Source organism: Oryzias latipes, chromosome 22 (genome assembly GCF_053564925.1).
Source record: "Oryzias latipes strain Hd-rR chromosome 22, Olatipes_Hd-rR_3.1".
NCBI classification, from domain to species: Eukaryota; Metazoa; Chordata; class Actinopteri; order Beloniformes; family Adrianichthyidae; genus Oryzias; species Oryzias latipes.
In genome coordinates this window covers 14508814-14526385 of record NC_136258.1, presented here as the reverse complement: position 1 = coordinate 14526385, position 17572 = coordinate 14508814, and the positions used below count along the sequence as shown (strand labels likewise).

General features: G+C 38.1%; 2 protein-coding genes across 9 annotated transcripts in view; one reads left to right on the top strand and one right to left on the bottom strand.

Moving 5' to 3' along the window:
- Positions 1–6535, bottom strand: part of dlgap2a (discs, large (Drosophila) homolog-associated protein 2a) — a 197702-nt gene extending 191167 nt beyond the window's left edge. For 3 of the 4 annotated variants that reach the window (XM_078941044.1, XM_078941046.1, XM_078941045.1), the window contains exon 1: positions 6367–6531. In XM_078941044.1, the coding sequence (XP_078797170.1) occupies positions 6367–6384 (18 nt within the window). In that variant the 5' untranslated portion in view covers positions 6385–6531. Of the gene's footprint in view, positions 1–6366 lie in introns of all 4 variants that reach the window. The other variant, XM_078941055.1, reaches the window with a different exon arrangement.
- An 81-nt stretch (positions 6536–6616) lies between these two features.
- Positions 6617–17121, top strand: erich1 (glutamate rich 1). Of its 5 annotated transcripts, XM_004082375.4 has the most exons (6): positions 6617–7277; positions 8519–8656; positions 10032–10160; positions 14470–14844; positions 15108–15302; positions 16941–17121. In XM_004082375.4, the coding sequence occupies exons 1-6, from the start codon at positions 7259–7261 to the stop codon at positions 17027–17029; spliced, it is 945 nt and encodes a 314-aa protein (XP_004082423.1). In that variant the 5' UTR covers positions 6617–7258; the 3' UTR covers positions 17030–17121. The 5 variants fall into 5 exon arrangements, with proteins under 5 accessions (XP_004082423.1, XP_020569379.1, XP_020569381.1 ...); XM_020713720.2 differs by lacking the exon at positions 10032–10160 and having other exon boundaries at positions 6808–7277; XM_020713722.2 differs by lacking the exon at positions 8519–8656 and having other exon boundaries at positions 7107–7277.
- Positions 17122–17572: the final 451 nt, after the last annotated feature.

The following is a 17572-nucleotide window of genomic DNA, read 5'->3' as shown; positions in this document are numbered from 1 at the left end:
TGCAGCTGTGGGTAAGTAAGGTGTTTTTTGTGTTCATTCTTTGATGTAGTGGGCTTACAGGGTTAACTGAAAATGTAAAACTTGTTTAAATGTCATTTTTTGGCACAACTATTACCTAGAAACTCAAAGAGATCTGGCTTGCAAAAAAGGGAAAAGGAAGCTCTTTATCTGTTATTTAAAAGGGGTTTGAGTTGCCTTTTTTTTTTAACTAAGATTTGCAATAGTTAGGGTAATTTTTTGTAGTCTAATATACTGTGTTGTGTTTTTATCCATTCTTTTATTCATTAATTTTTATTTTACAAAGCCTACATCGACATTTTGTTAAGCGTTTTATAGTAAACAATATCCACTCGTATGATAATATTACCTTTGGCACACCAAAAAACGATTTTTAAAAAATTAAATATTAGTTATTTTCCAACACGGAAGACGGCTCGGTGTCCGCTTCTTGTGGGTGCCGCCCATTTCATGACGTCAACCTAAGGTTGGCCTCGGAAGCGTGTCTGTGTTTTACCAACGAAAACCAGCAACATCTGAACTTTTGCAAAGATAGATGTGCATATAAAAGGAAAGCGTCTTTGCCTATCATCTGGAGAAAGTCTGTTAGCCTGGGGTCGGTGCTGGCGACTCAGACTCTTCCTGGAAGGGGCGGTTCCTCACTTATCTACGTCACAATGGGAGAACCTGCTTGTTTTCGTGGGTTGGGAGGGGCTGGTGCTCAGAGTGCAGGTTTTTAAAGGAATATTCAGAGATGCATGAATGGATCAGAATACCGCTGTGTGAGGAATGAACATTATAATACACTTAAAAGCTAAAAAAGATAATTTTGCATTACATATAGCCCCTTTTAGTGTTTACATTTTTGATGTAAGGCGACTTTTTAAACTGTGGCCGTGTTAATGTGCCATTTAAATAAAGCTAAGATCAATTCAATGAATCATAAAATTACCATAGATTAGATTATTTTAATAAAACCAGAAATCCCAGATGTATTTAGTGTTGCACAGCAAAAACTGATTAAATTCCTGTTTTTTTTGGAAAAAATACAACCAAACTTTTCCAGTTTACTGAGTAAAGAAAATCTATTGCAGATTTTAGGACTTTTTAAAAAACATTTTTAGAGAATGAGCATCCCATTTTCTAAATAAATTTCACGTCAACAAAGTAATACCATCACAGAGATGTACTGTACAACATGGGAGCAGTCAAACACAACAGGCTGGTGCGAGGCAGGTGTCAACAAAGGGAAAAGAAACCGCTGAAAGTTGTGCTCATTAGCTGAGATGAAGAACCGAATGGATCTATTCAGGTGAGTCACACTATTTGAGTCAGGGGGGAAACTTCCAGCATTTAAACTACTGTTTGATGTTCACAATGTAAATCCTTTCATATGGGGATTGGTATAGAGAGCCAGTCTCACAATACTGCTGGGAGAAAACAGAAATTGGTTTCTGTAACACATGTATGTACAGTAAGCTATCTAAACATAATTTCAAAATCCCATTAATGACATCTGTGAACACACAAACCATCTGTTTGCTGCAAATCTAATGTTCAGGCTTTAATCAGGTTAAATTAATGGTTTGGATTTTTGTCATGAGCATGACCTTGTTCGATAACGGAGAAAGTCCACTGTTGTCCCAGCCAAGATATTAATGAGATGAATACAAGACTACATGCTGGCCAAATGTCCCACACAAACACACTCGCCACATCCCAACACCCCTTAGCTGCTGGGGACAAGCAATTATCACAAGTGGCAGTGTATAATAGGATAGCTCTCCTCCTGCTACAAAGGGGCAGAGTGCACCACTTTAGGCACTAATGGGAACTGAGAGGACCAACAGGAAATGGAGGGACTCCAGTGCATTTTAAAGCTGTTCCTGTCCACCTGAGCTAAAGGACTTCCTTCCTATCGGAGAAAGGATTTGAGATGTTTACAAAATGATGGGCGGTGAGTGGAATGAATTCAATTTCATTCAATCCGGATTATACATACCTTCTTAATAAGGCATCAGTTCACAACCGAGGTAGTCACTGAAGGCAAGACATGTTAAACTGAGTCTCCTTAACAATATTTATTATTATCCAATGTCTTCCACTTTATTATCATCCTGATCTAGTTTATTTCAATTTACACAAATTATAATACGTGTATAATAATGGCATACGTAAATGACCAATAAATCAATTTGAAGGGTTGTTTGGCCACCAATAAAAAACGACAGAAGAAATAGGAACAATTGATTTAAATTCAATATGTTTTTGTAACACATTTAGGCTTAAAATGGACACCATAGAGTCAGTGAAAATCATTACAAAGATGATTTGTCACTGACATCTAAAGTGAAGCAAATTTGAAAACAAGAATTACTAGAACAAGGTGAATTCACTAAGTAACCACATGGTGGCCAACTTAAAAACAGAAATAAAGACGTTTACAGGCAGGGCCAAAAAGAAAGAAAAAACAACCCTTTGAAGTTTGCATATGGAATCAACACTCCTTCTGCTTGGGGTGAATTTTTATGAACGTCGTGATTTATTATGATTTATTATGAACAAACCATCAGCTCTAGAAATGATTTAATGGTTCCAACAACAATATTGCTTGTTTTTCTGGCCTCTTTATATAATTTCAAAGAAGCTCTGTGGCCTTATTTCTGAAATGTAGAACTGGCTTTGGAGATAAATCAATTTACAATAAACAACAATAAGAACAGCAATAAATTAGTCTTTTTTTTTAAACGGCCTCAAGTTGCACCAACAAAGCATCGACATAACTGTCTTCCTCTCTATTGGAGAGATTTGGAGAGGAAGGGAAAGAGCATGAAGCGACCCACTTCAGATGCTTCCGATCGGGGAAATAAGCGAGCGGCGTGCATGGGTTTGTTGGAGGTCAGATGTGTTGGTGTTGCTGCATGAGATCTTCGGCATGTGCAGCAGTAGACTGTCGGCCAACATGAATTCAGGAATTTTTTAATTTAACAAACGAAAAAAGGAAAACAGACCCAGGATGACTCAGAAATGTCAGAAGGCCATCAAAACACTGAACACTGAAGGGAAATAGATCTTCAAGTATAAAATTGTCTTTATTTCGTAAATCTTAAGTCGTAACTTTTTTTTAGTCTTCCTTGAGTTTTGCTAGCTTGCATCGATTCAATGACATTTCAATTTGTCATTAATACATATCCCACTTTAAAGATGCTGGCAGTGTTATTTTTTTTCTAAAAAACAACAACTTGGAGCAAACAAAGTTAAAACAGCAAACCGATTTCTTTATCCACCTTTTCATTTTCTGATGATTAAAGCTAATAATTTGTATTCCCTGCCGATGAATCAAATCCTTTCCGGTCACCCCGATCAAACATCCTGCAGCGCTGATTGTTTAGCGCTGGTGTGGGCTGCTTTATTAGGCGGATATCTCCAAGTTCACTTCTCAGCGTGAAGCGTCTCACAAACAAAAATGGTCTGAAAGGTCTAGGCCTAATGACAACTATGTTACGGGATTTACACATTCTTTAGGGAAAAATACGTGATTTTAGGAAGTCCAACTACTCTGTCATCTTAATTATATTTTACAGTTTAAAAATCATACCACAAGCTGCAGGTGAACATTTGGAACTATTGATTATTTGGCTATTCTGGACACTTCAAACTATCAATACTGTTTTTGCAAACCAACTTTATATAATACAGCAATATTAGAATAGGTGGAAAAGCTAATAAGAGGTTTAAGTCAGCACATAAATCACTGCTACAGGAGAAACACATGAGAAGGCACAAACCTGCCTTCTGGATCAGTGTCTACCCCCAGGTTAAAGGTTTAAACACAGCCATTTGCATACTTTAACATATGCATCTACATTATAGGTGCATTAAACAGTGTCCTCTGCATCCTCTCCTGAACCTCTAATGAAACAACAGTTCTGAATGTACAAGATAGTCTGTATTGAAGTGCTGCATACTGATACTAAACCTAAAGCATAAAACAAAAAATGGTTTAACTAGAGAGATAGTAGGATAAATGTGAGAGGAAAGATTGGTAACGCTTTAAAATAAGATCCCTTATTATAGGAATCTTATTATAAATTTCAGGAAGTTCTAATTAGTATTATAGCAAGTACTTCTAAGACATTAACAAGCATTAGTAATGTGGTCTTAAACTGCTTATAAAAACTTTAATTAGCATTTGTAAATTTCTTAAAATTGATTTACAAGTATAAATAAGCTGCTCATGAAGACATTAACTAGCATTTTTTAATCCTTTATAAAATATTTGTTAGCATTTGCAATTTTTTACAAATGCTTTAAAGATAATAATACATGTACTAATTATGTTAACAGTTTATTGAGTGTTTTGCAGCCCCCCAATCGAAAGCGTGGCCGAAAGATTATTTCATTTTACTTATTTCCAACCTTTCATAAAAACAACATATTAATCAATACCCTCACTGATAATAATCAGTCATGCATCATTTTCAGTAAAAGATAAAAAAAAACTAAGACTTCATTTGACAAAACTCAAGAAAAACATTTTTGAAAAGGAGATGGGCAGAACCTGTATGACACACACAAATAAAAGTATCTAAAAAATATATATTGCTGGTGATTCATCAAGTGCCTGGTGGTGTTTCAGATTTATTTTTTGAGCGATAAATTAATGTCATTTGTTTATTTTAATTGAATCTAATATTTGCTGTGAAAGCCTCATTTTGAAGTATTTTCATTGAAATTTGTGACGCTGTGGCACAGTGAAAGAACCCAGTCTAAATAGCAGGCATTCATCACAATCAATATGCGGCTCAGACATCTACAACTATACATTGACCACATAACCAGCATCTATTGCGTTTTGGTGATATACAGGAAGGAAAACGGCAGAAAATCATTGAAGGTTGTGAGTGAAAGCCTGAGAATGCAGCCTTGCAACATTGACTTTCCACCCGACTGATCTAGATTTGTTTCAAGGTGACACCTAGAGGTAGTTTTTGAGAGGGATGGAATTTTAGTGTCACTCCCAAACCAGGAAAGTCTTCACAAACTTCCCACTGATGACTTTTGAAAAGATATAAATGATCTTAAAATGTAACCTCAAATTTGTCCCTTTTTTTATAAAGTGTTTATTAAAGGCATCTAAGATGATGTTCAATTCAGTGATGACTTTACATCAGTTTTCTTTTAAAGTAAAGAAACTTTAGGGAAATTTAATTTTTTTTTTTTGCATTTCTTATAAGCATCCAACTTTTATTAAAAGTTTGGTAAAACAAAGGTGGAGAAAAACTTAAAAACGTACTTTAATTATTCATAAATTAAACATTTTTTTTTTTAACTATTGTCATTGAATTCTTATGTGTGTCATGTAAGAAAGGGTTGGCTGCTTGTTCCTGTCTAAAAATAAAAGACTTTTTGTATTATTCAGGAGGCTGGTAATGCAGCATTTAAAGACCATTGTGGTAAATCTGCAGTAGCAGCGGTGAACTACAATAATTCTGTGGAGGTTTCAAAGAATTGCATTGAATATGGACCCCTATTTTTAGTGCCTGTGTGATTATGATGTCTGACTACGTGAGTGCTTGCAGCCAGCACTTTGTCACTCACGGAGCGTGCATTCGCTGTAGATCGAGCTGCCATGCTGAAAAGGTTCAATCCCTCCTTCTTCTTCTTCTTCTTCTTCTTCTTCTTCTTCTTCTTCTTCTTCTTCCTTCTTTTTTGTTGTTGACAAACTCTAACTTTTTACCAAGCTGAGATATCAGGACTTGCAAAAATCAAAAGTTTTTGATTTGCACCCTAGATTCCCCCCCCAGATGAATTTCTCATATTGCTCTTCTGTGTATTTTTTTAGAAGTATAAAAATTATGTAAGATGATGACAACTGTCTATGCAGTCTCTGGATAACACTCCACTCATCTATTCTCTTTCCAACAGGAAGCCCCACTCTCATTCAGGATTGCCAACACTGGGGATGGCACTCATTCAGCGAAGCTCATCCACCCACAGAGAAGTTGACACGGCACTTACAGTATAATATGACACAACAATTAGATCCCATGTGTGTTTAGAAACTTGTGTCACCTTGAGGGTGTTGTTTCCCCCTAAAATATCCTCATTAAGTCACATTTCTAGCAGTGAATGCCATTGGAAAAGATCAGTCTGACTTGTAATCAAAAGTGATGCACAGATGTGATTACAGTCTGGCTTTTATACTATTAACACATTTAAAGGCAAAGTCTCCATCACAGCAGTAAAAGAAAATCCTCACACTGCTTTAATGCACCCTGCATTTACTGTAACATGACAGACTGTGTGCTGAAAGGCTGAGAAAACAATCAAGGAGAAATGCAGGTGTTTTTTTGTTTTGTTTTTTACCTTCTTCAGAGCTGACATCCTAGGTGAATCCTCCTCCCGCGAAGCCCTCTCACATCCTGGGGTCCCAAGCCAAGTTTGACGGGTGCGCAAATCTCCCCTCAGCCCGGTGCTGATGCTGAGCCATGAGTTGGCTGCTCAGTATTCTCATCTCGCTTCCACCCTGTTGTACAGCTGGCTTGCTGTGCGCACGCCCAAAGCTGCTGTTGTTACTGGATGCGAACACACGGGGTGCCCTAACTTGATGCGGCGCTCCCAAGCCATAAAAGTTGTCAATCACAGGAAATGAAAGCGATCTTTAGTATTAGACGGTCTGAGTGGTTTTTTAGCCTTAGTTGATGGGTATCGTCAGGGACATAAAAACAGGGAAATCTCAGACTAATACTCCAAACACAAGGGATAAACTTAAAAGTTGAATATCTTTATTTATATTTCTATAAAAGCAGTCAAATGGTTTTTTAAACGTTCGGCCGAATTGACAACTGGATTGATTTGATTCGTGCAGTTGGTTATATGTACACATTTTGACCTTATTTTGAAAGAAAAAACCGGTTATTGTTGAATTAGCTTGTATCTGAATGGACTTCTGTGCAGCGCTGTCAGACTGTCCGTTTTCACCAATGCAATGCGACGGACAGCAGCAGGTTTAGCTTAGCCCTGCAGCTTACTTGTTGGTTTGGGATTTAATGTCTTTCAGAAAATTGTTGCTGTCGTTTTAGACTTACACGCTCAGAATTCTTTTAACCGTAGCGTATGGCTTATATGTGCTGTTGTGGATGACTGACGGAGCACAAGAAATGTTGTTTGCTAATTAGCCTAGCGTCTGCCTCGTTGTCACCTTCGGGGTCATATTGTTTCGGAGCGTGTACGCCGTGGAGATGTCCTGTGTGTCCAGATGGCACGAAGAAAAGAGGGTGAGCGTCAGGTTTGGCGATGTTTGAGTAAACTACTACACAGGTGTTTGTAATCGTAGCTTAAATATCTCAGTTTAGCTAGCTTTGTGTTGTACTAAGTAGAACTAGCTTAGCTGTAAACAAACGCACGTGCTCTACTGTCAAAATAAAGGACTTTCTTTGTTGTTTCAATGTTTGTTTGTTGTTTTGTTATCAGACAGGGTTTTGTTAAAGTCAATGCTTAATATTATCAGTAAATCTAATAGATATCTCAGACATTCCCCTTAGCAAAAAGTAGTCTTCTTATGTACTACAATTTAGTCTACTAAAAGTGAGGCAGTTTACATTTATGCACTTTATTGTAAACTTTAAACGTTGCAATTTAGTCTGAAGAAGTATTCAATTAGTATACTTCCTACACTCAAGTATACTTCATTAAATAAACGTCAAGTGTACCACTTTTTGCTAAGGGTTTCTAAGGCCACTCAGTATTAATAACTAACACCATATATAGTTAATAAAATCACTATCAGTCGATGTACCTGAACTTAAATAATGTCTTATATTTATAAGAAATCAAGTGCGAAAAACAGTAGAGACACCCTCCACGTTATCAAATTATTCTTGTTCCAGAAAAATCATCTCCCTGTTAAAATATGTCTAATTTTTGTATTAGTTCTAACTTGTCCCTAAAGGCCATACCAACTAGAATGCTCAGGATTCTGTAAGGCAGTGTGAATGTTGAACAGTATTTGCCTTAAATTCTAAAAGGTTGTCATTAAAAAGAAGAAATTGGTTTGTTTAAGCTCTCCCATTTGTTCAATGATGCAAAACCTAAAGCAACTTTTAAATTACTGTAAATGATTATCCTCTTATGTTATGTACTGCATGCAATACATCTTCTTTATTGCTTTAAAAGGGTGTTTCTAAGAAAATAAATAAGTAAAACTTCACATAATATTTTAGATTTAGCATATTTTTTTAATTAACTTGTCTTTAATTGGACGGTCTATTCTTATCGTTTTTGTCTCACTATAATGACGTTTTTTTTAATTTATTTGTACTATAAGGACATGATGATGTTTTTCACTAACCCAGATAAATGTTTATGTAAAGTATTAATATTCTATTGAAAATGCCTTATAAGTCTGTTTAGCTGTTGATATTTGAGGTAAGAACTGCAGTAGGAAGCTTGGCAAGTGTTATTTGTGAATAGGTTTTTAGTGTGTGCGTGTGTTGTTTCATTACGCCTCTGCTTTCAGTTTTTCAATCAAAAGTTCTCCAAAAGCTTTACCCTGCCCCACCTACGTTGGAGAAAGAAACCAGCGCGCCATCTACTGAAGCCTTAGCCAAAACAACAGACATAAAAAGGAAAACGTCTTCATTTGACACAGTATTTGGTAAGATTTCAGCTCTGTGAACTCTAATGATGGAGGCTAGTGTCCCTCTGTATTTAATGACCTGGGGGGTATTCCAGAAAGCAGTTTATGCTAGCTTCCACGATAAGTTTGAGGCTAAGGAAGTTGATAACCCTTAGCTTTTGGTTCCAGAAATGGAGGTATGTTTCAGGGTAGGTCAAGTTACCATGGCAACTCATGCTCTGAACATAACCTGGTCTGGAGCAGGTTTAGTTGAAGCTTAGTTTGTTTTCAGAGAGGTGAAGCAGCATGGCGTGTCCATTTAAAGATGACTTAGTGGATGAAAAAGCTCAGATAATACTTTTTCCACCATGAGAGGGTGATAAGACCACATATGGATGTTGGAAAGATAAACTTTTTTACTTTGATCTAAATTAATTATTTGCTTCAGTTAAGATAAATCATTTTTTTTGTTAGGTCACCTTATAAATAACATAGTTTTCAGACAATTATTTTCCTTTCGTTCAAATTAATTCAATTAAGTAGGTGTAACTTTGGTGCTGACGTTAGATCGGCACCGCAAGGGATTCTGGGATACCATTCCCTTTGCCTGTCTGGACGGATTTGGGTTTAAGTGTGGGTTTTTGACCAAATAAGTTTAGTTGTATAGCTGTTTTACTGTGTTTCACCGTGTTTTGCCGAGCTATTTTGTCCTACTATGCTTACGTCTCTGCACCATGAGTGAGACTAAGGGAGAGGATGATGAGTTTATAAAGCACCCCTACCACCCAAACATGTTATGACAGTGATGGAAAATTCTTTAATGAATTTTTGCACTCCGTGCATTTTTTTCCCGTTCTTTTTATTGTTATAAAAATGAGCATATCTGCCGGCTCAAACTTAGACATATAAAAGTTCAAGAAATATAAGTAATTAAGATGGAAAAAAGATTAATGGAGTAATGTGACATTTAGTTAGATAAATACGTAAATTTGAGTTGTATTAACAATTATTGTGTTTGAATTACTTTAACTAAATTGTTTAAATTATTTTTCAGCCATGTTACTTTTTTGATGGACTTGTAATTTCTTTCGGCCGTCATTAAAATCTCAGACTCCGTCTTACTAAAGTATAGCGCTCTTTGGTTCTCCACGCGTTTCCATGGTGACTCCAGAAATCGGCGATCCATTGAGAATGTCTTTATGTACCTGCTGTGCACGTACATTAAACCAGGGTTACCAAGTCGAGCGCAATTACGCCAACTCATACCCGGTCTTTTGGAACCGACATACCCAGAGTAAGCAAGTTCAGGCGGATTTCAGCCAGAGTTCAGGGTTAAAGTCAGGCTAGTTTAAACATGCTTCCTGGAATACCCCCCTGACCTTTTTTTGTTTTGTTTTTTGTCTGCTTGTTTAAGAAAATGCAGGTAAAAAGCGGAGCCGGAAGATGTACACAGTCCTGCCGCCTCCACCTGGCCACAGTATTCATTCAGAGGAATGGGCCTCACTTCCCCAGCTAGGATTGGATAGTGACATAGCTGCAGCAGGTTGGTCTGCAAGCGTTCTTTTGCTTACCGTATTGTAAGTTGTCAGTTTTGGATTGCCCCTGCTTTGCACCGTAAGTGAGGGAATGCACCAGAATGTATTGCAGCTGCTGGTAATCCGGAGCGATTATGTGTTTGATCAGCATAAACTTTGATTCCCTCCCCACCGAATGAGTTATCCGTTGCTGATGCAATGTTCTAGACGGATTTTTTTGGCTTATCACTACAGTCTAAAGGTTCTTGTGATGAATGGATGGCATTGTGATTTACAGAGAAGTCCTCACATAGATGTGGTGCATTCGAGGCCTGCCTATTTATTTGCTGTCGTAAAAACGATAAGGATGCTGTAAAATCCCTGCTCCGTTACACATCTCTTTGCTCATCAACCCTATAAATGCTGAACTTTTATCGACTGGATAGAGCAAGGCTTACTCAAGAAAATAAAACATGTTTGATAGCTTTCAGGCCACATTATTGAGGAGGACTTATTAGAAAGAGCGAGAAGGTTAGCTTCGATTCATTGGCAATAGACTTGTTCATAAATGAGCATATTTGGGATCCGGTGGGTGTTCAAGGTCAGATATGTTGTTGTAAAATATGAAAATGAAGTTAAAGTTGAAGGGGTGAAGGCATAAACCTACAATCTGAGCCTCTGATCATTTTTAATGATCTCATTTTAGCCGTCATAAATAGAGACATGGGGGAGACGGCACAAATAGTCGTTTTTTTCTCCCCCATTTATGTGAATCACTCTTCCTCACTAGTTAACCCATTTCTAAATTGTCTTTTAGTTGTTTAAAAGACAGCCTGGCCCAAACCTGCTAAAACGTAGCAGTGTTTACGATTCACACAGCAACTTTTCTTCAAAACATCCACTAATACAGTGTTTTTCAACCAGTGTGCTGCGGCACACTAGTGTGCCGTGGGAGATGGTCAAGTGTGCCGTGAGAAATTGCCCTCATTAACTGATCTAAAAACATTTTCCATCTCCAGGAAATCAGTCTTTGTTCATCCAAACTGGCCCTGATATAACACTGAGAAGTTAAGAATATGAAATATCATAAAATTACTTTTTCTTTGTGTTTATTTAATTCTATTAAAGACATTTTGATAAGAATAACGGGATACCGCGATTTAGCTGCAGCTATAACTGTGTAAGGAAAAGTCCCGCCCCTTTAACTGTCTCCACCAATCATTCTTGAAGGCTTAATCACATGTCATCAGTCTGACCAATCAGAAGTGGTTAAAGTCTTCACTTCCTTGTTTCGATGTAGCGCAAAAAAGTCTCTCTGTTCTAACAAAAATACCAGCTAAAGCTCGTCTTTAGCGGTGTAGCTTTCCACATAATCTGGTATCAGACTGGAACAAGTGAACAAAACCATGAAGCTCAAAGACGCTGGTCTTTCTGCGGTCGGCGGATTACGGGCACTACATCTCCCATGATGCAGTAAGGTGACTGTCTTAGCGCACAATGAGTCTCTCCTCTTAACGTCTTAAAACAACGAACACACATCAAACAGTTTTTGAATCTTTTGACTGAATTTTTAATGCATCTTTTAGAAAAAACAGCTGCAGCTTCCAGCGTTTTCTGCAACAATTATCACAAAAATGCATGTGAGATTGCTGTAGATCAATACAGACTGAGCTTTTTCTTTTTTTTTATTTATCTATTTTTTTGGATGCTGGTGTGCCGCGGGATTTTTGTCAAGGTTAAAGTGTGCCGTGGCTCAAAAAAGGTTGAAAAATACTGCACTAATAGAAATCAAGCTCATGTTGCTCTTTTTCTTCTGAAAGGGGCAATACGAGGGTTTTGTAGGTTCAGTCGGGACTCCCACGTCCTCATCGCTCGTAAAGGCTCAAGAACAGATAAATATTTTCTTGTTTTCATGCAGCAGAACTTTTTCACTGCAATGTAGGAGACGCTCGCAACACTGGATCCAAAAGGTTTTTGTTTTTTTTGTATAATTTGCAATAGACACGCATGAATCTGTGGCGATTTATCAGATTAAAAAACAGGATCAAATACAAGGAGGCCCCATTTTACTGTAGGTGACCTGATAAATGAGAGATCAGGAATGTACAGATAGATGATCACACCTACCCAGTAAAACTAAATGAAAATAACATTACAAAAAGAAAAACATAATCTTTGAATTGGAAAAAGAAAAAGTGAATTTTTTTGGTGTTTTTTAATAAAAAAAAAACTGAGTTGTAAAAATTATTAACAGCAGATCACACAGATCTTTTTACAAAGAATCCTTTGCGTGTTTTGTAGTAAATTCCCTCTTTGAGGATCTTTTGGGGTGTATTCAGACTGGGAACATTTGGTCTGCTTAAAGTGAACCAGAGTGCGTTTTCTCCCTTAATCCAGAACAAATGTTTAGGCAAGCGGACCCTGGTCTGAGACCAGAAGCCGCCCTAGGACCCATATTTGGAGGTGGTCTTGGTTTGTTTGTTTTTAATCAAGCCGAGCTTGGGTTCGCTCTGAGATTCCTCAGTCTGAATACAATCCGTCCTCGGAGCGGAACAACTGAACCGAAACGGCCACCGTAGTCGATGTAAACAGAGTAGGAATGTAGAAACAGATGAGCCGCAGACAAATATAAAGCAACGTTTGTGATGTAGTTTCTTTAACAGAATTCTCTTGAAACAATGCCATAACCACAACGATGAGACACAGTAGCTCATTAAAATGTGGTCTGATGAATGCAGGCTCATTTAAACCATTTTTAATGTGATACACATTGCTTTTCACTGTTTTCCCAACAATCTATATGTCAGAAACACGTATCAGCGTACCTTCATACCCAACGTCACCTCAGCACTGCATTTGCTAGCATCCCTTGAGTTAAAGCACACATGGCACGTCTCTTTGCCAGTAACCGCCTTAAAGTAACGAGTAAAAAGTGTTCTTCCCGACGTTCAAAACTGCTATTTAAAATATAAAGTTTGAAGAAGCTAACTGTCCCAATAAGGATTGTGAAGACTGATAGTTCCTGGCCAATGACGGAACAGATCTTTAGTCACATGGTTTTGGTCACAAGCTTTGGTCCGTATCGCACATTCACACACTGATGCACTGGCGCAAACCTTGCCCTTGAAAACTTCACCATATGGGTGTGCAAGGTGGGAATCGAACCTCCCGATAATAGGTTGACCAGCCTACCACTGCACCACAGCCACCATAATTATGATTATGCCGATTTAAACAAAAACAACATAGTTGTTTCTGCAGAGTGGAATAGGTACATCAGCCCCCCTCCCCGTTGTCTGCTAGTGGATGCATCGGAATGGAGAGGAGCAGAGAGCTTGTGGCCATCCCACCTCATCTTCATCACAAATATGCGCTTCTTTGTATGGTATTTTCTCATCTGCACCTGATGCACAACAAATTGATTAGAGAAATACTCAGGAATGTCATTTGAATCTTAATTTTCTTCATATATATCAGAAATTCCATAAGAACACGTTAAAACCATTATTTTCATCGGAGTGGCTCTGTAGACCAGTGTGCTTATAGAAAAGATTTGACAATGAACTTGCAAATGTACTATTTTTCTACAAACTGCATCCCCTCTTGCTTGCTTAGTGGAGTTTCTGATTGGTTACCAGGGAAAACGGCGTTTCTATGCTACCGCAGAGCACGCAGCCGCAGCTGCAGCCGCAGCCGCTCTGATGATGTCAAGTCTTTGTTGCTTTTGTTCTCTGGTTCTTATCACCAGACGTGAGACACCAGAAGCCTTTTAGACTTGTTAAATCGACATGAGCTTCTTCAAACTCAAAGGACGGCTCACACAAAAGAAAATAGTTCTATATTTACAGGGTTTTTTTTAGGCTCTTGAAAGATGAACTCATTTAATCGACCACATTAACAACCTTACTTTCTAATGAGCTTAAATGAGCTGTTGATTTATTTATTTCTTTGTTTTTTTGTCCAATATTGTAGTCACTTTTACTTCAGCTGTTCCAGCTTCCATCAGGGTCACCAAGAATTCATTGCGAGTGAGTCCGATTCCATTTGAGCTTTTATAGTCCTTTAATAAAAAATGACAGAGAGGGGAGCACTGGGACAAACATGCTCACATCAAATGGAAAAACAAAGAGAAACTGCTGTAAAAGAGCGTTACATAAGCCTGGAGCCTCGTTTCAGAGACAGGAGGCTTGTGCAGTTCAGTGGGATGCCCTCCGCTTCGTCTTTAATTATGCATATTGTTGAATTCAGATAGAAAATTCCAGCAAGCTGCAGAGACTGGATGACTTTTTTCAGCTTTCTGTAATAGTGTTTGAAAGCTTTCGCTCCTTCCTTCTGCAGAGGAACGTCGCCACAGTGAAGAATCGGACGAGTCCACAGAAGCAAACCAGAGGAAAAAGAGGAGGCGAAAAAGGAAGCGGCATGCAGCAAACCCTCCCGGTTCTGGGAAAGAAGGCGCCGTTCCATGCGGCGAATCCAGCGCGGGTCAGGTGCCTGCGCAAAGAGGCGAATGCACGAGCAAGAACAGGAAGAGAAAGCTGAAGAAGAAACGGCACAAGGAGAAGCTGAAGTCCACGGGTCAGATGCCGCGGGCCGCTGCTCTGGAGTTCACCTTCCAACAAGTTGAGGAGGAGGAGGAGGAGGAGGAGGACAAAAGAAGAACTGTGGATCTGTTAGAGTTTTTAAGGAAAACAGCAGAAATCTATCTGTCTGATCGTAAGTATTCGCCAGGCCGGGGCTGCACTTAACACATAGATTTCATCATAAAACTTAAGAAAAAAGTTGTTAAATTCCTTATTTTTTTTGTCATTGTTTTTCATGACGGACCGGAACTGTTCTGCAAAAAAAAAAAACTGTAATTAATAAAAATCCTGAACTTGTGACACTAAATCAAATCAATGGAGGAATTTGTCAGTTGCCACCCAGTCCAAAAGGTTTTTGTCTGTGTAAAATACTCCTTCCCTCTTGTTGTGCTCCAGCTTCCCAGCAGAGAGAGCAGCTCCTTCATCTGTCAGCGTCTGTAGATGAGCTGGTTGACAGTATAGCATGTGGGTCGAAGGCCAGCTCTGCCGTGAAGCAGCTGTTCTGTCTGAAAACCTTTGCTGAGCAGAATAAGACCCAAAATCTCCAGAACGCTCTGAAGGAACTCAGCAACGACTCCATCCTGACCGCAGGTGAGTCGGACATCAGAAGATGTTTTCAAAGAAGGAAGACTTTTATTTTGGTATAAAAAAAAATGGTGTAACTTCTACTCTGTACCATACTTCTCTCTTTATGTTGAAACTTGCTTTAAACTTTGTTTTTATCGGTTAGCAGCCATTTCTGTCTGCGGGTTTCTGCCTTCCACCCTGTAGCCTTGTTGGGATTTTTACATTTCTGGAAGGAGATGGCACTAAAAATGGCGCCTCTCCTCTTTCCACGCTCGTGACGAGCTTTAAGGAAACCATACGATTATTCCGATGCATTTAAAAATTTCATGGTGAAATTTCTCCATATTTGTGATTTTTATTTTCCCAAACCACTTGATTTTAAAGTCCTTCTCCAATCATCTTTTGATCTATCGTGAAAGCATTTTCAGTGCCCTTTTTTCATGATTATGACGTTTTTAGCAAAAACGTGTTGTTTTCTAAGACGTAGTTTCTGCAGAGCGGCTGTAGTTCATTAAAAAGTCACTTCTGAGTTGTGGACGGGACTCTTTTTCTTATTTCCCATCATCCCTTTGTTTACACTCTCTCTTGCTAGCTTACAGCCCCTCACAACCCTAAGCTAACATTAGTGGTGCAACAAAAATGGCGACCAGCGTTGGAGCTATCCAGCCGTACAGGTTTGATCCAGATTCCCGCTCAGACGAGAAAAACAAAAATTAATATGGATCTTCGACAGAAGATTTAGAAATTCTTGCGCCCGTCTTGTTTGTTGATTTAAATAACTCAAATATGTTTTCAGATTACATTTTTGTTGTCTAGGCAACAGTTTTACTGCTGAATCGTGATGCAGATGTGTCAAGTTTGGACATATTTATTTAAGAAATCCTCAAAGTTGTCTGCAGAAGTTTGTTTGATTTAACATTTGAAGCATTTTAAGAAGTCTGCAGAAATGGTGAAGCTTCTTGACATCAAATGAGTTTTTCAGAAAGCATTACATGTAAAAAAAATAGTAAACTTAAAGGCTAATGGTTAACCATAGGTAATAAATCACTCTGTATGGGCCAAAAATGTAGTTGAAACGATAAAATAAATGTTTTAAATCAATTAATAAAAGATTAATCTGAGTTACCTAATAGCATAGAACAAAAGAGTGAGCTTAGTATTTACATCTTTATTCGTTTATTGATGCATTCCTGTTCTCTGGATTAATAGAATAACAGTATATATCTCAAATTTCTGTTACCTTCTGGTTCAAATTCCTGATTGGCTGTAATTTCAGATGAGCTTTCTGTTTCCGTTCTGTTTGTGCAGAAAACGGTGTGCATGTCCTACATTCACATCATGCAGAAGCTAATTCAGGTGCATGCGTGCTTTTTAAGCCCTTCGGGAGAATTCCCTAAAGCTCTCCTCATTCTGTCTGCCTCCTGCAGTAGCAGTCGATTGACTCTAAAACGGCTTTTTAAGGAGATCACCTCCAACTTTATCTTACTGTGTACTGGAATTGTCATGTAACATTTGGCGCAGAGTTCTAATTTCTTCAGAAGAAACAAAACAAAAAAAAGAGTTTTGTCTCTAGAGGGAAGATGTAGGCTGCATCAAAGATTAGATTGGAGCTTAAAGATTTTGAAATGACTTTGGTTTTGTGTTTTTTTCTTTGTGTTTCAGAGGAAACGGCAGCAGTCACATCCCTGTTCCAGTACTGGCTGACAGACATTCTGCCCATGCGAGCAGAGAGGACGGGACCTGCAACATGATGCCAACGTTCACAGAAAAAAGACTTTTTTCCAACCCTTTCAGGGTTTTCCTTTTTCTTTTAACAAATAATAAAGACGATATTTTTATTTTACTTAGTATCATGTTTGATTTACGTTTTTTCTTTATTCTTTAAAAAAATGATGTTACTGTTCTTTCCAATCCAGTTAATCTAAATCAAAACAGTGAATTGATTTCACAATAAAAGTCATTTCCTCTTTTCAGCCTTCTGAGAATAGGGACATACCAGGATTTCTGCTCCTGAATGCTAATATTTTGACATTTAAACTCCAAGTTAAGTTAATTATTCAATTATCTGAAGTCCCTCTCTCTTCAAATCTAGTCTTGCTTTACTTTATTCCCTTTTAGCGCTTCAACTCACTCCACTGTTTATAGGATCTCTTCTTTATATCCATTCACGCCTAAAATAGCTTCAAACCGTAACCTCCCGTTACATCATCACAACTCCTCATTGGCTAACTGGATGCCTAATATGGCAAAATGTCCTTAATAGCAACACAGATAGTTGTTGATGGACATTCAGA